Source organism: Oncorhynchus keta, chromosome 36 (assembly GCF_023373465.1).
Source record: "Oncorhynchus keta strain PuntledgeMale-10-30-2019 chromosome 36, Oket_V2, whole genome shotgun sequence".
NCBI lineage: Eukaryota > Metazoa > Chordata > Actinopteri > Salmoniformes > Salmonidae > Oncorhynchus > Oncorhynchus keta.
This window is the reverse complement of record NC_068456.1, coordinates 4,615,675-4,637,831: the sequence shown is the minus strand read 5'-3', so window position 1 is coordinate 4,637,831 and position 22,157 is coordinate 4,615,675. Positions and strand designations below refer to the sequence as shown.

Below are 22,157 nucleotides of genomic sequence, written 5' to 3'. Positions count from 1 at the left end.
GAACACCCAGCTGTCTCCAATGAGGTGTCCGCCCCAAAGTTCTGCATTTCATGATGACAGAGCCCTGTTTTCGATCAATGAGAGAAGACTTAAAATAGACAAGATGGTGGCGTACACATGGTTGGATTACTCCATGTAGTAAAAATTATTTATTTTAATAAAGGGGAATTTTCTCAATTCAAACGGACCCCCTGCAACTGGACACAGACATTTTATGAGACTCCTGTTTCCCCCAAATCGAGGTCAAAAATGGCATCGCTAAGGCTGGTAGAAAATTCTGTGCTACACCAAACAGTACCTATCCTGTAACTCCCAGTGATGGATACCAAAAATATTTGGTTAAATCATATAATCTGGTGTAACAATCTGTAGTTAAGAGAACTGATGGTCATGATGAAATTGCCATTCACAAAGAAACATCATGAAGAAAACACAGCATGATCAGTGTACTAAAGTTCAGGGAATGCTTGTAAAGCTGTGGGAGTGTTATCATGATAAAACTTCCATTCAGCCCCTCATGAGTCATCTGCTTGAAATTCAGAATAGTCTAGAAGGGATAGAGTTCACAGGATACAGTTCTGCTACAATTACACATGCATGCAAAGGAATTATGTTTCTGTATCTAGAATCCACTCCAGGAAGAAATCCAGGCACAACACGATATTGTCTGTAAGACAATAAAAAATATTGTACAGTTGAATATGTGACACATTAATGCCAAAATAGCACGCAAAACAGGCCAGCCCTGAATGATGGGTCGCCACTGCCTGATAGACATGACTGTAGGTAGATACTAGGTGTTTCTCAATCTGCGTATTACCGTGGTCCACACTCTCATGCTCTATGTGCATTCTCCGAGGACTTTCTCTTAAGTATGTTCTTGTGAGAACGAGAGTGAGGAGAACGCATAAAACATTACTTCTGAGAAGCACTCGCACTCCCCCTACTGTATTACCTCACGCTGCATCTCCCCATTCACTGAACATTCTTCCATCCAGGACAATGGCAACAATAAAGACGCAACAGGGTAGCTAGCTAACAATTCTTTGTGGCTATCTGGCTAGTTAACAGTAGTAGGTAGCCAGTTAGCTCTGACGTACCATAGTCTCTTTTTTGCTTTCTTGTGTAAGGCAGCTCCGAAATACAGGTGTTTCAGCCTAGCACAGTGCTTTCTGTGGTGGTGGTGGGGCAGCCAGCGGAAAATACAGAGCGTAGGGGTTGTTAATGTTTACCAGTTGCGCTGTGATTGGCTCAGTGTTCTGTCACTTATGGGGACACTACGTCACCACAAAATCTACGGGGAGAGCTCGAAAATTCAAGCCTCTTGGGTGCTGCCATAGAGTTACATTAGAAGTGCCCATCCAAGAAGGCTCAAGGTCAATGACCACAGATGAAATGACATATCTACAGCTTTGATTGGACTGATCATGTCAACATCATAGTTTAAAAAATGCAAGCTAGCAGTCATCATCATGAATCAAGTCGACAATCTCCTGGCAAATCCTTTTCAATTATTGTCATATGAAGAGAAATAATGAAGATAAATTATAGATAACGTTCTGGTGCTCATCGGCCATTGAACGTAAACATTACACAACACGTTGCAAAACCGCAAATTCAACAATGAGTGGTTTGGAAGGAATCAGTGGCTAACTGCAAGCATTGCAAAGCAATCACTAGCCTGCTATTCAGTAGAGTGGATGTGTGGTCCAAGTCTGGGTTTAAGGGTCTCTTTTCCAAGCTTAAAAGAATAAACATTCAACATTGGCCATGCTATCAATCCAGCATGACTTCTGCCGTGTCCAAAACAACTCAGTACTGGGAAATCTCAGACTTCAGTGAGTTAAAAAAAAAAAAAAAGCTCAGATTTAGAACATTTGTTTTGAACGGTCATCCAACTCGGAATTCCAATTCGGGAACTCTGGCCTCCTAGAGCTCCGACCTGAAGATCACTAATGTCATGATTCAACCTTGTTTTTTTCAGAGTTCCCAGTTGTATTCAAAGCACTATAAATCCTGAGAATGCCAGACTTTGATGATAAAATTTGCCCACAAAAGACCGCCGCGCCACCTTCCTGTTCAAGTGAGCACAGCACAACAAGAGACACCAAATAACAAAATGGTACATCATACATTCCATTTGAAGAACAATGGGAAAGTCATTCTGCTTTGAAAGTTGATAAACTTGTAACTTATAACTTATCTTATTTGTCTAGACCCATTCACACCCTCTTAAGCTTTAGCCCGACCCATCTCTATAAGGGTTGATCTGAGCGTGCTGTATTAAACAACAGCAGTCAAGCACCCAAGCTAACTTGCTAGCTACTTCCAGACACATAATGAGCTTTGGTAACTGTGCTGCTGGCAACAATTGAATTACGCTTTGTTACCGGCATTTACTGATACCGGACATATTCAACGGGTGTTGAGCGTTCAAAAATTAATCTGTTTTTCTGTGCCCTGGCACATTAAGATGAGTCTTTTGTTAAGAAATGTAGCTAGCTAGGTAAACAATGAATCCCAACGCATGACTTAACGTTAGTTAGCGAGCCAGCCAGCTAATGTTAGCTAGCTAGCTAACAGTACACTTTAACTTGAAATTAAAATACTTTGTCAAAATTAGAAATGCGTAACATCTGAAAATGTAGCTAGCGAGACTTTCTTACCCGTGGTCTGAAATTGGAGTAGATAGCCAGAACGAATTTAACAGCTAGTACATCTACCTACAGTTGCAGTGACATTCTATTAAAATGGACACTTGCATAACGTTAGTGGAGTCTTTTGTTAAGACATGTAGCTAGCTAGCTTAGCTAGCTAAACAATGGACAATAATCACATGACATAACTACCCTGCATGAATCTGCAGGTAGCTAACCAGCCAGGTTATATGGCTATAACTAGTCAAGCATATATATCTGAGATATGAAGAATAAGATCATACACATAACGTTAGCTAGCGGCCCAGCCAGCTAACGTTAGCTAGCTAACAGTACACATTTACTTGACATTAGGTTTATGCAGTTTTACAGTTTTAAGCCGCGTTCGACACGACAAGCTCCAATAGACAAACGTGTGCTATATGGCAGACCAATCCAAACTAATTTCTTGGCATGTCCAGCCCACTCATTATCTCAGCCAATCATGGCTAATGGGGAGGTTGCTCCTTTTTTCTGTGGCTAAACCAACTAGGCTCGTAATTTAACAATTGTATTCGTATTTACAGATGGCACACAAGTTTGATATTAAGGCACATGAATGTTCACATGTTCGAGAAGGCATTTCAAATGGCTCTACTGTGAAGTCGTGACTTGTGACATACGCCTCGTTTCCTGAATCGGGTCACAAATAGCCCTTGCACCGCCTGGAGGTGTGTTGGGTCTTTGTCCTGTTGAAAAACAAATGATAGTCCCACTAAGAGCAAACCAGATGGGATGGTGTATCACTACAGAATGCTGTGGTAGCCATGCTTGTTAAGTGTGCCTTGGATTCTAAATACATCACAGACAGTGTCGCCAGCAAAGCACCCCCACAAAATCATACCTCCTCCTCCATGCATCACGTTGGGAACCACACATGCGGATATCATCTGTTCACCTACTCTGCGTCTCACGACGGTTGGAACCAAAAATCTCAAATTTGGACTCATCAGACCAAAAGACAGATTTCCACTGGTCTAATGTCCATTGCTTGTGTTTCTTGGCCCAAGCAAGTCTCTTCTTATTATTAGTGTCCTTTAGTAGTGGTTTCTTTGCAGCAATTCGACCATGAAGGCCTGATTCACGCAGTCTCCTCTGAACAGTTGATGTTGAGATGTGTCTGTTACCTGAACTCTGTGAAGCATTTATTCGGGCTGCCATTTCGGAGGCTGGTAACTTATTCTCTGCAGAAGAGGTAACTCAGAGCCCTCCACACTGTTACAAAATTTGGGAGGCGCATGGCAATGTGGTACAAGAGCTCCATTTGACCTCGGCATTCCTCTGGAGGCTGCGCAAGTGTCACCACCCTCCATATGGAGCCTCTGACCACATTTTTGGATCAAGCATAAATAGGCTTTTAGTCTAGGCCTCTGTAATGGTTTAGTTCACAGAGTGGGAACAAATATATACATTCGCTTCAAATGTTAAAGCAAATGCTTAAGCATGCAATAGTGAGGCATTATACACGCTGCTCGACTAAAAGCCAAGACCCACTCTTCCTCCTGGGAAACTATGTGTGAAACACATCTCACTATCATAGAAAAGCCTCGAACATCATGAAAACAGGCCCAGGTTACCATAGGGTGAAATTCCCTTTTAAAATGATCAATATATCTTAATAGAAAACCTCCTTCACATTCAGTACATTCAAGATAGTGCATCACTTCATAGACTCACTTGAATGTTTTCCAGATTGACCCGGCAGTTGGAAGCCATGCTCGTGAAGTGGTGTGCATTCTGTTCATCCAGAATGATATACACGGCAACATTTCGCATGGCAGCATCCAGAATATCAGCAAAGATGTCCACATCTGTAAAAGTGTCCATTACCACAGCGATCACCTGGAAAGGACCACAGAGTACACTATCATATATACTAACATTACACCTGCATTGGTTTCAAATGTTAAATAAAGCATGCAATAGTGAGGCATTATACACACATCACATGCTGTGCAATTATTCTACATTTTCTATTGTAGTATTGCATATCCTTTCTGTTACACACCAACTGATATAGTATTGTCTGTCTCTGTGCTTGAAATTCATCAGCTTAGTGTATCAATGAAATTCAGATAATGAGTGGAATATATTGTTATATACAATCTAGAGGCCTCACCTATCAATCATGCGTGGGCACAAATCTGTACGTAAAAACCATGCATGGGATGATGTCCACGCAAAGTGTGAGATTTAGCAATATGAATGTTTGCTTGAGAGTGTGCCTAAATTTACGCACACAGCCATGACCATGCGTACACACAGTGCCAAGTGGTAGAATAAGGGAACTGCTTGTCAAGCATAGGATGGAGAAAATACATGTTGAAAATGTGTGAAATTGTAAGAGTAATAATTAAATCATGTATTTACATTGTGAATTCATGATACATATAAAGTACAAATTAGAGGCACGTCATTAGCAAAACGAACAGGAACATATACAGTCGGGGCCAAAAGTTTTGAGAATGACACAAATATTAATTTTCAAAGTCTGCTGCCTCAGTTTGTATGATGGCAATTTGCATATACTCCAGAATGTTATGAAGAGTGATCAGATGAATTGCAATTAATTGAACTGAATCCCCCAAAAACATTTCCACATTTCAGCCCTGCCACAAAAGGACCAGCTGACATCATGTCAGTGATTCCCTCGTTAACACAGGTGTTGACGAGGACAAGGCTGGAGATCACTCTGTCATGCTGATTGAGTTCGAATAACAGACTGGAAGCTTCAAAAGGAGGGTGGTGCTTGGAATCATTGTTCTTCCTCTGTCAACCATGGTTACCTGCAAGGAAACACGTGCCGTCATTATTGCTTTGCACAAAAAGGGCTTCACAGGCAAGGATATTGCTGCCAGTAAGATTGCACCTAAATCAACCATTTATCGGATCATCAAGAACTTCAAGGAGAGCGGTTCAATTGTTGTGAAAAAGGGTTCAGGGCGCCCAAGAAAGTCCAGCAAGCACCAGGACCGTCTCCTAAAGTTGATTCAGCTGTGGGATCGGGGCACCACCAGTACAGAGCTTGCTCAGGAATGGCAGCAGGCAGGTGTGAGTGCATCTGCACGCACAGTGAGGCGAAGACTTTTGGAAGATGGCCTGGTGTCAAGAAGGGCAGCAAAGAAGCCACTTCTCTCCAGGAAAAACATCAGGGACAGACTGATATTCTGCAAAAGGTACAGGGATTGGACTGCTGAGGACTGGGGTATAGTCATTTTCTCTGATGAATCCCCATTACGATTGTTTGGGGCATCTGGAAAAAAGCTTGTCCGGAGAAGGCAATGTGAGTGCTACCATCAGTCCTGTATCATAGCAACAGTAAAGAATCCTGAGACCATTCATGTGTGGGGTTACTTCTCAGCCAAGGGAGTGGGCTCACTCACAAATTTGCCTAAGAACACATGAATAAAGAATGGTATCAACACATCCTATGAGAGCAACTTCTCCCAACCATCCAGGAACAGTTTGGTGACAAACAATGCCTTTTCCAGCATGATGGAGCACCTTGTCATAAGGCAAAAGTGATAACTAAGTAGCTCGGTGAACAAAACATCGATATTTTGGGTCCATGGCCAGGAAACTCTCCAGACCTTAATCCCATTGAGAACTTCTGGTCAATCCTCAAGAGGCGGGTGGACAAACAAAAACACACAAATTATGACAAACTCCAAGCATTGATTATGCAAGAATGGGCTGCCATCAGTCAGGATGTGGCCCAGAAGTTAATTGACAGCATGCCAGGGCGGATTGCAGAGGTCTTGAAAAAGAAGGGTGAACACTGCAAATATTGAATATTAAGCATCAACTTCATGTAATTGTCAATAAAAGCCTTTGACACTTGTGAAATGCTTGTAATTATACTTCAGTATTCCATAGTAACATCTGACAAAAATATTTAAAGACACTGAAGCAGCAACCTTTGTGGAAATTAATATTTGTGTCATTCTCAACTTTCGGTCACGACTGTACAATTGAAGACGAGGGGTTTCTTTGTCATGATGCCATCAATGGGTTCCCAAATATGAATGGCGCAATAGACGGAACCCACATCGCCATCCCAAAACGAGTTAATCTACAGTGCTTTCAGAAAGTATTCATACCCCTTGATTTATTCCACATTTTGTTGTGTTACAGCCTGAATTCAAAATTGATTAAATTGAGAAAAAACACAAAGCAAACAAGGAAATGTTTGCAAATGTATTTAAAATGAAATACAGAAATATCTCATTTACTGTACATAAGTATTCGCACCCACAAACTGAACCAGGTTTTCCTGTAGGATTTTCCCTGTGCTTAGCTCTATTCCGTTTCTTTTTATCCCCCCCAAAAACTTGATAGTCTTTGCCAATGAACAGCATACCTGTAATGGCATTCCTCCTCCTCTTCTGAGGAGGAGAAGCGAGAAGGATCGGCGGACCAATGCGCAGCGTGGTAAGTGTCCATAACATGTATTATAAGATATAAACTGAACACTATGAAAAACAAAACAATAAACGTGAACATGAACAAAACCGAAACAGTACTGTGGCGACACACACTGACACGGAAACAAACACCCACAACTCAAAAGTGAAACCCAGTCTACCTAAGTATGATTCTCAATCAGAGACAACTAAGATACCTGCCTCTGATAGAGAACCATACTAGGCTCAACTCAAAACCCCAACATAGAAAAACACACATAGACTGCCCACCCCAACTCACGCCCTGACCATACTAAATAAAGACAAAACAAAATAAATAAAGGTCAGAACATGACAATACCCATAACATGATGCAGCAACCACCATGCCTGAAAGAGTGGTACTCAGTGATGCGTTATGTTGGATTTCCCCAAAATACACTGCTCAAAAAAATAAAGGGAACACTAAACTAACACATCCTAGATTTGAATTAAATAAATATTCTTATTAAATACATTTTTCTTTACATAGTTGAATGTGCTGACAACAAAATCACACAAAAATTACCAATGGAAATCAAATGTATCAACCCATGGAGGTCTGGATTTGGAGTCACACTCACAATTAAAGTGGAAAACCACACCACAGGCTGATCCAACTTTAATGTAATGTCCTTAAAACAAGACAAAATGAGGCTCAGTAGTGTGTATGGCCTCCACGTGCCTGTATGACCTCCCTACAACGCCTGGGCATGCTCCTGATGAGGTAGCGGATGGTCTCCTGAGGGATCTCCTCCCAGACCTGGACTAAAGCATCCGCCAACTCCTGGTCTGTGGTGCAACGTGGCACCTTCCTCTTGCAGGAACTGCTGACACACTCCAGCCACATGAGGTCTAGCATTGTCTTGCATTAGGAGGAACCCAGGGACAACCGCACCAGCATATGGTCTCACAAGGGGTCTGAGGATCTAATCTCGGTACCTAATGGCAGTCAGGCTACCTCTGGCGAGCACATGGAGGGCTGTACGGCCCCCCAAATAAATGCCACCCCACACTATGACTGACCCACCACCAAACCGGTCATGCTGGAGCATGTTGCAGGCAGCAGAACGTTCTCCACGGCATCTCCAGACTGTCATGTCTGTCACGTGCTCAGTGTGAACCTGCTTTCATCTGTGAAGAGCACAGGACGCCAGTGGCGAATTTGCCAATCTTGGTGTTCTCTGGCAAATTAAAAACATCCTGCACGGTGCAGGGCTGTAAGCACAACCCCCACCTGTGGACGTCGGGCCTTCATACCACCCTCATGGAGTCTGTTTCTGACCGTTTGAGCAGACACATGCACATTTGTGGCCTGCTGGAGGTCATTTTGCAGGGCTCTGGCAGTGCTCCTCCTTGCACAAAGGCGGAGGTAGCGGTCCTGCTGCTGGGTTGTTGCCCTCCTTCGGCCTCCTCCACGTCTCCTGATGTACTGGCCTGTCTCCTGATAGCGCCTCCATGCTCTGGACACTACGCTGACAGACACAGCAAACCTTCTTGCCACAGCTCGCATTGATGTGCCATCCTGGATGAGCTGCGCTACCTGAGCCACTTGTGTGGGTTATAGACTCCGTCTCATGCTACCACTAGAGTGAAAGCACCGCCTGCATTCAAAAGTGACCAAAACATCAGTCAGGAAGCATAGGAACTGAGAGGTGGTCTGTGGTCCCCAGCTGCAGAACCACTCCTTTATTGGGGGTGTCTTGCTAATTGCCTATAATTTCCACCTGTTGACTATTCCATTTGCACAACAGCATGTGAAATGTATTGTCAATCAGTGTTGCTTCCTAAGTGGACAGTTTGATTTCACAGAAGTGTGATTGACTTGGAGTTACATTGTGTTGTTTGAGTGTTCCCTTTATTTTTTTGAGCAGTGTATAACACTTTGTATTCAGGACATCGTTCATTTCTTTGCTATTTTTTGTTGTTGTTGCAGTTTCACTTGAGTGCTTTATTGCAAACAGGCTGCATGTTTTGGAATATTTGTATTCTGTACAAGCTTCCTTCTTTTCACTCTTGTCATTTAAGTTAGTATTGTGGAGTAACTACAATGTTGTTGATCCATCCTCAGTTTTCTCGTACCACAGCCGTTAAACTCTGTAACTGCCCGATGGTGAAATCCCTGAGTAGCTTCCTTCCTCTCCAGCAAGGATGTGTCTTTGTAGTGACTGGATGTATTTACACACCATCCAACATGTAATTACTAACTGTACCATGCTAAAATGGATATTCAACGTATTATTTTTTCATTTTTACCCATTTACCAATAGATGCCCTTCTTTGCGAGACTTTGGAAAACCTCCCTGGTCTTTGTGGTTGAATATGTGTTTGCAATTCACTTCTCAACATAGGGACGTTACAGATAATTGTATTTTAGGGGTACAGAGATGAGTTAGCCATTCAACAGTCATGTTAAACACTATCATGGCACGCCGAGTGAGTCCATGCAACTTATTACGTGACTTGTTAAGCGCATTTTTACACCTGAACTTATTTAGGCTTGCCCTAACAAAGGGGTTGAATACTTACTGACTCAAGATATTTCAGCATTTCATTTTTAACTCATTTGTAAACATTGCTGAAAACATAATTCCACTTTGATATTATGGGGTATTGTGTGTAGGCCAGTGACACAACATCTCAATGTAATCCTTTTTAAATTCAGGCTGTAACATAATAAAATGTTTTAAAAATTCAAGGGGTGTGAATACTTTCTGAAGGCACTGTATATGTGAACAGAAATGGCTTCCACTCGTAATGTGCAGGTGATAGGTTGTATGATGCCGAATGTGGTGGCTAGGTGGAATGCACAATTATCTCATTCTGCAGAACAGCAATGTTGGCCTATACGCCTATAGGCGGGAAGTGTTGAGGATGGATGGCTTATTGGTGAGGATGGATGGCTTATTGGTGAGGATGGATGGCTTATTGGTGAGGATGGATGGCTTATTGGTGAGGATGGATGGCTTATTGGTGAGGATGGATGGCTTATTGGTGAGGATGGATGGCTTATTGGTGAGGATGAATGGCTTATTGGTGAGGATGGATGGCTTATTGGTGAGGATGGATGGCTTATTGGTGAGGATGGATGGCTTATTGGTGAGGATGGATGGCTTATTGGTGAGGATGAATGGCTTATTGGTGAGGATGGATGGCTTATTGGTGAGGATGGATGGCTTATTGGTGAGGATGGATGGCTTATTGGTGAGGATGGATGGCTTATTGGTGAGGATGGATGGCTTATTGGTGAGGATGAATGGCTTATTGGTGAGGATGGATGGCTTATTGGTGAGGATGGATGGCTTATTGGTGAGGATGGATGGCTTATTGGTGAGGATGGATGGCTTATTGGTGAGGATGAATGGCTTATTGGTGAGGATGGATGGCTTATTGGTGAGGATGGATGGCTTATTGGTGAGGATGGATGGCTTATTGGTGAGGATGGATGGCTTATTGGTGAGGATGAATGGCTTATTGGTGAGGATGGATGGCTTATTGGTGAGGATGGATGGCTTATTGGTGAGGATGGATGGCTTATTGGTGAGGATGGATGGCTTATTGGTGAGGATGAATGGCTTATTGGTGAGGATGGATGGCTTATTGGTGAGGATGGATGGCTTATTGGTGAGGATGGATGGCTTATTGGTGAGGATGGATGGCTTATTGGTGAGGATGGATGGCTTATTGGTGAGGATGGATGGCTTATTGGTGAGGATGGATGGCTTATTGGTGAGGATGGATGGCTTATTGGTGAGGATGGATGGCTTATTGGTGAGGATGGATGGCTTATTGGTGAGGATGGATGGCTTATTGGTGAGTGTTGCCTACTCATTTGAAGTATATTTGCCATTGCTAAAGCAACTTGAATTGTCCTAATGGTCCTCTCTTTGTGGCTATGTTTTTATTTTTACTGGTCAAGCCACAACTGAGCGAGCCAAATTTAACCTTTTGGTTGTACTCAATCTCTGAAACTCGCTCAATCTCTGAAACTAGCACCTCTATTTCAGTCTAAACAATACCTTTAAAAAATAGATTATTTTGGTTGCGCAGTTGTAGTCTATTTCATGGTACAGCTTTTTATATTCCAGGCTCTAAAGGGATGATTTTGACCATACCTGTATATGGTTAATTAGGGGCGCTTCGAAATGCACAAGCACTGAGGCTGAGAACAATTGGTATTTATTAACAGTTATCTCCTACCGGTGTATGTATGACGTTTGTAGGATTGTTTGATAAATCACACCTTTTCTATGCGTAAGAACGTTTTAAATTCCGTTCGTAAGTAGTGTTTTAGAATAGTTTCTACGCAATATTGATAAATGAGGCCTCAGGTATTTCAGCAGTGGATTGTATACTACACTATAATTCTAAAGGATAGCACATACAGTAGACTCTTTCCACCTTGTCCTATTGAAGCACACTGGCTGATAGAGAATTGTGCAGTATTTACAGCCACATCCATACATGATTTTGATTTTACCTTCGAACATAAAAAGTCAAATTGCTACATGTGAGGTCAAAATATAGAAATGCACAGTTCAGCAGTTATCAAACTAGTATATATGTTAAATAGGCACTACATAATTCTAGTTCAGTAGTTATTTGTTTTGAGCAGTTTAAGTGATATTTCATTGTATTGTTAGCAAATGACATGAGAATCATATCAAAAGTAAAGTGAATATTGCATTTTGAAAACTAGATACTTAGATTGAATATAGAAAATAACAGGGAATGTGAATTATTATGTGGATTATCATTCATGGATATTTTTTGTAGGGGTTGACACATTCTTCGTTAGGACAAATCAAATCTGACATTTTAAACCAGAAATTACAAACTTCAGAAGCCTTTTTAAACTTTGAATACACTACAAGTTTGCAGAGTGATCAAATTAAGACCCTACATATGTAGTGAATTTGTTTGTTGTTCTCAGTCAATGGCGAACGTGCATAAAGATCGCAGAATTCTGCGAGATTGTCCAATGTGCCAATAAATCAGCAGAATGTAAAATTGGGATCATGTATACTCTGCTAATAACCAGACAAAAAAGAAAAACGGACATACTTGTTGAGCATTCTTGATAAGTCGACGAGCCTGCACCTTGATACTTGGCATATCTGGCTCAGAGGGGTTAACCAGTGTGGTGACATCGGTGGGGCCTATGAAGCGATGCTGTTCGGGCCAGCCAAGGTCAAGTCCGGGTACATCCAAGTCAGAGTGGACGGGCCAGTATGTGTCTGAAGAGCCGTCTCCCCCAGACTCCACATATGGGAGCTCAGGCTGAGTGTTCTGGTACGGAACTTTCACTGTGCACTTAATGTGCTCAATTTCCTGTCTGGAAAGGAAGTCCACCACATCCGCACTCTGGAGGAATTTATAATAGCCCTCCAGGTCATCCTCCACAAGTGCGTCAATGGCCAGACGGTACTCCTCGCGGTAGTGGGGAGGCACATAGTTGGGGTCCAGGCGGTTATCCCCGGCCGAGGAACACTGAGAGCGGTGTGCCATACTGATTCCTGAGAGAGCCCAAAGAGAAGGTGCACACAATGTGAGAACTTGGTAGTGAGGAGAGATGGAAGGAAAGTTATAGAGTGGCAGATTGGTAGGCTATGATCAATTCTGCATATTTATACAAAATACAACATCACAATTTACACATTAAAATTTCATTATGCGTGTTCCCGTGTAACCTAACACAAAAATAAACTGGATAAGTGGAATGGGTGCATTCGGAAAGTATTCAGACCCCTTCCCCTTTTACACATTTTGCTACGATACAGCCTTATTCTAAAATAGAATAAATAAATGTTTGCCTCAATCTACACACAATACCCCATAATAACAAAGAGAAAACAGGTTTTTAGTGAATTTGCAAATGTATAAAAATAAAAAATAATAATACTTTATTTACATAAGTATTCAGACCCTTTGTTATGAGACTCAAAATTGAGCTCAAGCGCATTCGGTTTCCATTGATTTCCTCCAACACATTGGTGTGGCTGGCTTGCGGGTTAAGTGGGCATTGTGTCAAGAAGCAGTGTGACTTGTTTGGGTTGTGTTTCGGAGGACGCAGGGCTCTCAACCTTCGCCTCTCGCGAGTCCATAGCGATAAGACAATTGGATACCACGAAATTGGGGAGAAATAAGGTTTAAAAATAAATAAATAAATAAATAAGAAAAAGAGTGTGCTAAAAAAAAAAATTAAAAGAGTAGTTAATAGCTTAAAAGGGGAATTTAATACTAGTTTTAATATTGTAGTGAAAGATGAGGAGAACGTTTTGCCAAGGCTAAATGCAGGCTACTGTGCAACTCCTTATTTAGGTAGAATATAATTTTGGAACTTAAATGTATTTATAAAAATGTGTTTCATCATTATTATTATTGTATATCATTGTTATTATTGTACGCCTATTTACTCATCGAAACCAGAATTTTTAATATGCAAAACCTGTTTTTTTTTATTCTGTTGATAAATGTTCATTGGCTAAATTTAATTTGATATGTTTAATTGTATGCTCTGTGTTTTGTTTAAGATAGGTTATAAGTAGGTCTGTTGTAAAATAAATAACATTAGTCTATTTCTGTCATTTGTTAGTAATTGCTGCAATATTGACTGTTCAAAAATTTTGTGAACATTTAAACCAGTTCGAAATTGTTATATTTCTTTCTGTTGAGAAATGTTCTTTGGCCAAATTAAGTTCCAAGTGTTTACCGCAATATAATAGCCTGCTCATATATTCCCTATAAACAATGAATTGGCCCAGATGACCCTGGGCCAATTGTGCGCCGCCCTATGGGACTCCCAATCATGGCTGGTTGTGATACAGCCTGGAATGGTCTGTAGTGACGCCTCTAGCACTGAGATGCAGTGCCTTAGACCGCTGTGCCACTTGGGAGCCCTGTTTTGACTTACTATTGATATTACCCTAGTAAAGTTTAGAAACATTTTGTGAAGGTTTGGTGTGGTGTGGTGTTGGATTCCAACTTCAAATATCCTTATTAATTTTACCATATTATAACTGGGTATATGGAAATCTACTGATTGAGAAAGGGGAGTGTAGAAAGTGTACATTCTGCCAGAACATGTTATTGTCAAATCTCATGTATCCTATGGAGAGAGGCAAATAGTAACAGTCTGGTTTCAGTCACTGAGAAGGTTGGATAGCCGTGGATTAGGGAGGAGTGAGGAATTTGGGCAGAGGTCAGGTCAGATGAAGTGAGAAGGAAAAGACAACATTTAAGTTCCTGCCTAGCAACAGAAATGTATTGGCTGTCTAGAGGAGCAAGGAGTAGACTCCACCTAGAAGGAGGGTAGAAATATATGTGCCTATGTAAACTATGTCTTTGTCTTTTCAGCTGTTTGACTCAGTGGGTGAATAAACTTGGTTTGAGCTTTGACAAGTTGTCAGTTAGGTTCTGCCAAACAGAGTGGAAAAACTAACAGGGGCTATTATTAAGCTTTAGCTACTGAAAGCCTATGAGGAAGAATGTTTCAGGCCTACCAGAGTTACTCCTATAATATAACATTATGATGTTTATCTTTATACAAAAATATTCTGATAAAAAATTAATGAATTCACCTCTTTCCGTAAGTCTATATCTGTATAGCAGACCTAGTAGCCGTCTGACATAAAGAAATGCATGTCAGTGTTGTAGCATGCCTACAAAGTTACAATAATATTCCACAATATTTCCTCTAATGTTGAGGATATTAGCCTACTCCCTCTTTCTCCATTGTTGCTTTTTTCCAGTTTGCCTAAATGAAATGTTTAGTCGTCCTGATCTTCATCATTGTAATGACATGCTTGAATAAAAATAGGACTAGAATAGGATGCAGATGGCTTTCTTTTCTCGTCACGAACATTGACGGTTAGGGGTCTGAACAAATAACTGCTATTATAGCCTATCGCTATCCCGTGTTCTCTCTTCTTTCAAACTCCCCGGCCCGTGGCCATGAGTGCTATTCTCTGCTGTATTTCACATGCAGCAAACAAGAGCTTGTGTCCCTCTTTTAATAGTCTATTAGTATAAGAAATGCTAAAAACGTATTATTCTAGCAAACTATTCCAGTCTAGATTTTCCTGGGACTAGAAAAACTAAGGAGCGTTTTTTTAAAGGAGGCTATAAGTTAGAAGTTTATGCATAGCCCATCATTCATTAGCTAAAATTAAGTCCTAATAACTGCATTGAATTTATTACCTGCACGAGGTAGGCTAGGACATATGTATACACTACCGTTAATAAGTTTGGGGTCACTTAGAAATGTCCTTGTTTTTGAAAGAAAAGCACATTTTTTTTGTCACTGATCATTAGAAAACCCTTTCACTGATCATTAGAAAACCCTTTTGCAATTATGTTAGCACAGCTGAAAACTGTTGTTCTGATTAAAGAAGCAATAAAACTGGCCTTCTTTAGACTAGTTGAGTATCTGGAGCATCAGCATATGTGGGTTCGATTACAGGCTCAAAATGGCCAGAAACAAAGACCTTTCTTCGGAACGCGTCAGTCTATTCTTGTTCTGAGAAATGAAGGCTATTCCATGTGAGAAATTGCCAAGAAACTGAAGATCTCGTACAGCGCTGTGTACTACTCCCTTCACAGAACAGCGCAAACTGGCTCTAACCAGAATAGAAAGAGGAGTGGGAGGCCCCAGTGCACAACTTAGCAAGAGGACAAGTACATTAGAGTGCCTAGTTTGAGAAACAGACACCACAAGTCCTCAACTGGCAGCTTCATTAAATAGTACCCACAAAACACCAGTCTCAACGTCAATAGTGAAGAGGCGACTCCGGGATGCTGGCCTTCTATACAGAGTTGCAAAGAAAAAGCCATATCTCGGCAAAACACGGACACTGGAAAAAGGTGTGATGGACAGACAAATCTAAGTTTGAGGTGTTCGGATCACAAGAAGAACATTCGTGAGACGCAGAAAAAATGAAAAAATGCTGGGGGGGTTGCTTGACGCCATCTGTCAAGCATGGTGGAGGTAATGTGATGGTCTGGGGGTGCTTTGGTGGTGGTAAAGTGGGAGATTTGTACAGGGTAAAGGGGATCTTGAAGAAGGAAGGCTATCACTCTATTTTGCAACGCAATACCATACCCTGCGGACGGTGCTTAATTGGAGCCAATTTCCTCCTACACCAGGATAATGACCAAAAGCACAGCTCCAAACTATGCAATAACTATTTAGGGAAGAAGCAGTCAGCTGGTATTCTGTCTATAATGGAGTGGCCAGCACAGTCACCGGATCTCAACTAGAGGTCGACCGATTATGATTTTTCAACGGCGATACCGATTATTGGAGGACCCAAAAAAGCCATTAATGATTAATCGGACAATTTTTATATATATATTTGTAATAATGACAATTACAACAATACTGAATGAACAAGGAACACTTTTATTTTAACTTAATATAATACATCAATAAAATCAATTTAGTCTCAAATAAATAATAAAACATGTTCAATTTGGTTTAAATAATGCAAAAACAAAATGTTGGAGAAGAAAGTAAAAGTGCAATATGTGCCATGTAAAACAGCTAACGTTTAAGTTCCTTGCTCAGAACATGAGAACATATGAAAGCTGGTGGTTCCTTTTAACATGAGTCTTCAATATTCCCAGGTAAGAAGTTTAAGGTTGTATTTATTATAGGACTATTTCTCTCTATACCATTTGTATTTCATATACCTTTGACTATTTGATGTTCTAATAGGTACTTTAGTATTGCCAGCCTAATCTCGGGAATTGATAGGCTTGAAGTCATAAACAGCTCAATGCTTGAAGCATTGCGAAGAGCCGCTGGCAGACGCAGGAAAGTGCTGTTTGAATGAATGCTTACGAGCCTGCTGCTACCTACCACCGCTCAGTCAGACTGCTCTATCAAATCATAGACTTAATTATAATATAATAACACACAGAATTACGAGCCTTAGGTCATTAATATGCTCAAATCTGGAAACTATCATTTAGAAAACAAAATGTTTATTCTTTCAGTGAAATATGGAACCGTTCCGTGTTTTATCTAATGGGTGGCATCCATAAGTCTAAATATTGCTGTTACATTGCACAACCTTCAATGTTATGTCATAATTACGTAAAATTCTGGCAAATTAGTTTGCAACAAGCCAGCCGGCCCAAACTGTTGCATATACCCTGGCTCTGCGTGCAATGAACGCAAGAGAGGTGACATAATTTCCCTAGTTTAATATTGCAACGTCACTGCTTTTTTTCGCGAATGTGCTTCTTAAATCATCCGTTTGGCAAAGTAGGCTGTGATTCAATGATAAATGAACAGGCACCGCATTGATTATATGCAACGCAGGACAAGCTAGATAAACTAGTAATATCATCAACCATGTGTAGTTAACTAGTGATTATGTTAAGATTGATTGTTTTTTATAAGATACATTTAATGCTAGCTAGCACCTCTCCTCGTGGAGTGCAATGTAACCGGCCATGATCTGTGTCCAAAAATGCAGATTACCGATTGTTATGAAAACTTGAAATCGGCCATTCCGATTAAATTAGTCGACCTCTAATCTCAACCCTATTGAGGGAGCAGCTTGACCGTATGTTTTATTTTTGTATTTTATATTAGACCTTTATTTAACTAGGAAAGTCAGTTAAGAACAAATTCTTATTTTCAATAATGACCTAGGAACAGTGGGTTGACTGCCTGTTCAGGGACAGATTTGTACATTGTCAGCTCAGGGGTTTGAACTTGCAACCTTCCAGTTAGTAGTCCAACGCTCTAACCACTAGGCTACCCTATGCCCATCAAGCCAATCCAACTTGTGGGAGGTGCTTCAGGAAGCATGGGGTGAAATCTCTTCAGATGAACTCAACAAATTGACAACAAGAATGCCAAAGGTCTGCAAGGCTGTAATTGCTGAAAATGGAGGATTCTTTGACGAAAGCAAAGTTCGAAGGACATTTTTTCAATTAAAAATCATTATTTATAACCTTGTCAACATCTTGACTATATTTCCTATTCATTTTGCAACTCATTACATGTATATTTGCATGGAAAACAAGGACATTTCTAAGTAACCACAAACTTTTGAATAGTGTATCTATACAAAAGTATGTGGACACCCCTTCAAATTAGTGGATTCGGCTATTTCAGCTACACTTGTAGCTGACAGGTGTATAAAATAGAGCACACAGTCATGCAATCTCCATAGACAAACATTGCCAGTAGAATGGCCTTACTGAAGAGCTCAGTGACTTTCAACATGGCACTGTCATAGGATGCCACCTTCCCAACAAGTCAGTTTGTAGAATTTCTGCCCTGCTAGAGCTTGCCTAGTCAACTGTAAGTGCTGTTATTGTGAAGTGGAAATGTCCAGGAACAACAACGGCTTACCCGTGAAGTCGTACGCCATACAAGCTCACAGAACGGGACCGCTGAGTGCTGAAGCGCGTAGCGGGTAAATATCATCTGTCCTCTGTTGCAACACTCACTACCAAGTTCCAAACTGCCTCTGGAAGCAACGTCAGCACAATAACTGGGCTTCATGAAATGGGTGTCCATGGCCGAGTTGCCACACAAGCCTAAGATCACCATGTGCGATGCCAAACATCAGCTGGAGTGGTGTAAAGCTCGCCGTCATTGGACTCTGCAGCAGTGGAAACGCGTTCGACTTCTGGAGTGATGAATCACGCTTCACCAATTGGCAGTCTGATGGACAAATCAGGGTTTGGCAGATGAAAGGAGAACGCTATCTGTCCGTATGCATAGTGCCAACTGTAAAGTTTGGTGGAGGAGGAATAATGGTCTGGGGCTGTTTTTCATGGTTAGTGCTAGACCCCTTAGTTCCAGTGAATAGAAATCTTAACGCTACAGCGTACAATCACATTCTAGACGATTCTGTGATTCCAACTTTGTAGCAACAGCTTGGGGAAGGCCCTTTCCTGATCCAGCATGACAATGCCCCTGTGCACAAAGCGAGGTCCATACAGAAATGGTTTGTTGAGATTGGTGTGGAAGAACTGGACTGGCCTGCACAGAGCCCTGACCTCAACCTCATCGAACACCTTTGGGATGCATTGGAGCGACGACTGCGAGCCAAGCTTAATCACCCAAAATCAGTGCCTGACCTCACTAATGCGCTTGTGGCTGAATGGATGCAAATCCCCGTAGCAATGTTCCAACTTCTAGTGGAAAGCCTTCCCAGAAGAGTGGAGCCTGTTACAGTAGCACAGGGTGGACCTACTCCATTTTAATGGCCATGATTTTGGAATGAGATGTTTGACAAGCAGGTGTCCACATACTTTTGGTCATGTAGTCTCCAGTGGTGTAAAGTCGTTTTTGGGGGTTTCTGTACTTTATTTTACTATTTATATTTTTTACAACTTTTACTCCACTACATTCCTAAAGAAATAGTGTACTTTTTACTCCATACATTTTGAGACCCAAAAGTACTTGTTACATTTCGAATGCTTAGCAGGACAGGGAAAGGGTCCAATTCACACACTTATCAATAGAACATCCCTGGTCATCTCTACTGCCTCTGATCTGGCATACTCATTAAACACAAATTAGTGTGTAAATTATGTCTGAGTGTTGGCTATCCGTAAATGTTTAAACAAGAAAACCGTGCTGTCTGGTTTGCTTAATATAAGGAATGTGAAATGATTTATACTTTTACATTTCCTTTATATACTTAAGTGTATTTCAGCAAAGTACATTTACTTTTGATACTTAAGTATAGTTAAAACCAAATACCTTTTGTCTTTTACTCAAGTACTATGTTACTCTGTGACTTTCACTTTAACTTGAGTCATTTTCTATGAAGGTATCTTGACTTTTACTCGAGTATGATCATTGGCTACTTTTTCTACCACTGGTATGTCTACCACTGGTATGTCTACCACTAGGTTGAACAGTATTATATGTTTTGGATGCAATTTGAATGGAGATGATGGATTTTTAAAAAGCCTATGAAAAAGTGAGCACTGATTTAAAGCAACAATATTCAAGTTGACATGCCGTTTTATAACTCTACAGCTGAAGAAAAATAAAATAAATCTTTACAATTAAATAATAAGGTGACACCCGAAAGCCAGATGGAGATGTGTAAATTAGACACGCATTTAGCCCTTATATTACTGTAGCATATACTGCAACAAATCTAGGGACCATGATGGAAATAAGTCCCCGACTTCATTGTGCAATACCATGATATTGAAGTGCTCAAAGTCAGTATGTTTAGTTTATTTGTTGTGTGGTGCATTGCTACAGAAACCTATAGGTGGAACATTTGTTGCATATATTTGATATAATTATAGATATGGCATCAAAATGTTGAAATTCTGATTCACCCTCGAAGATCATTGTCTGCAACCGGCTCTGATGTTTAAGTAATGAAACAGGAGCGCATAGAGAGCCCATCTGTGGTGGTCAGCGAACCCTCACCCTTCTGGCCATAGCCCCGCAAGGCATATACTGTGCCACAAAAACATGCTGAAGTGGCAAAGTTGATATCCACGTTTATAAAACAGGGTTATTCATGGGAGTAAACATTATTTTGAGTTCATTCTATGAGGGGCGAGGGTGTTCAATTTATTTTACAGTAGCCTACAAGGGGAGGGTCATGTGATAATATGTGTAATGTTGTGGAGGGGGTGCATTCTTTTCTTTTTTTTAGTACACCTTGAGTTGGACCAGCTCCCCTCGTAAATGTCGATCTGTGTCCCTAAGAGAGAAATGTTCCACACTATCTTCCTATATGTTTCCTGAAAAACTTTAAAAACTAACCTTATGGCATAACTGAGATTCTTCCTGAATTTAATCATCCATGGTTTCAGTTTAGGCTATTATGATGTAGTCCTTCTCTTGAACCGGTCTTCCCCACTGAGACTGTATCGCATTCCTAGTCTGGCTGGACTCCTCAAAAATAGCGTTCTGCGTGGCTTGATCACCTACCCCGACAGAACCAGTTTATTTTCATGCTTGCTTGAGGCATGTTAGGGAGAATGGAAGAGTTTCAGAAGTGAGGAAGAAGCCCGTCTCGCAGATTGCGGACGAGTTATGCCCCGCCTCAAAGTAACCCATCCTAACTGCAAATGTTCAATGAATTCCAGTTTCGTGACATGGACGCGAAAATGTGGTGTTATATGGTGCTTTCAAGACAACTGGGACTCGGAAGAAACGAGGGAGTTCACGATGTCAGTGATCTTCAAGGCGGAAAGTCGCTTTAGAAAGGGAGCTTTAGAAAGAGGCCCGAGTTCCCGACTTGGGATTCCGAGTTGGATGACCGTTCAAAACTATTTTTCCCAGTCGTCTTGAACCCACTGAAGTCGGAAGTCGTGAGATTTCCATGTTCCTGGTGTCCAGTTATTTTGAACGCGGCAGTATAAACGTATTTCATGCCATTCTACATCATTTAGGCCTACATGACAGGAGACATCAGAATATTTCTTTAAACTACAAAAATGACCAAAATTAGTGGCGACTATGACACTGTCAAACAGATAAATGAACACGACCTGGGCCAGTTTTCCAAAAACATTTTAGGCTAAGTTCATTGGATCCTATGGTTTTAAAATAAACGCAGCCTTATTAATATGCTTTTGGGAAAGCGTCCTTGCTCTTGACCTGGCCTAGGGCTAATAAAAAGAGGGGAGACACATATTGTACAATATTAGAAGGCTACTAATTCAACTTTCCAGTGGCACTGACTCACCCAATGCTGAAGATGGATAGCATGAATATGCGTAGCCTCGGGTTCTCACTGTACAGGTAATTGTCTCAAGATAGCGCCTGACTACTTTGAAAAACAGTGCTGTTCGTTGTTGAGGGAAAACAATGGTAGCTTCTACTGACAAATTAGTCTTCTCTTTCGGGCAGTAGGCATTTGCTTTCCAAACGTATTTGCCACGATTGTATTTTGAAATTTGCGAAAGGCCTTTAGCTATTCACTGACAAACCAAAAATAAATATTATCCATAGAAATAGAATCCATAGAACGAAAGTGCCCATTCAAGTCAGGACTAACAGCCATTTTGAGCATACC

General features: G+C 41.0%; 1 protein-coding gene across 3 annotated transcripts in view; it reads right to left on the bottom strand.

The window, feature by feature from the left end:
* The window catches only part of LOC118369485 (protein FAM83H), a 65,778-nt gene extending 43,621 nt beyond the window's left edge, over positions 1 to 22,157 (bottom strand). For 2 of the 3 annotated variants that reach the window (XM_052498349.1, XM_035753898.2), the window contains exons 1-3: positions 21,828 to 22,157; positions 12,202 to 12,653; positions 4,374 to 4,538 (exon numbers count right to left, since the gene is read on the bottom strand). In XM_052498349.1, coding sequence (XP_052354309.1) covers positions 4,374 to 4,538; positions 12,202 to 12,645 — 609 coding nt within the window. In that variant the 5' untranslated portion in view covers positions 12,646 to 12,653; positions 21,828 to 22,157. Of the gene's footprint in view, positions 1 to 4,373; positions 4,539 to 12,201; positions 12,654 to 20,899; positions 21,178 to 21,827 lie in introns of those variants that run through there. The other variant, XM_035753899.2, reaches the window with a different exon arrangement.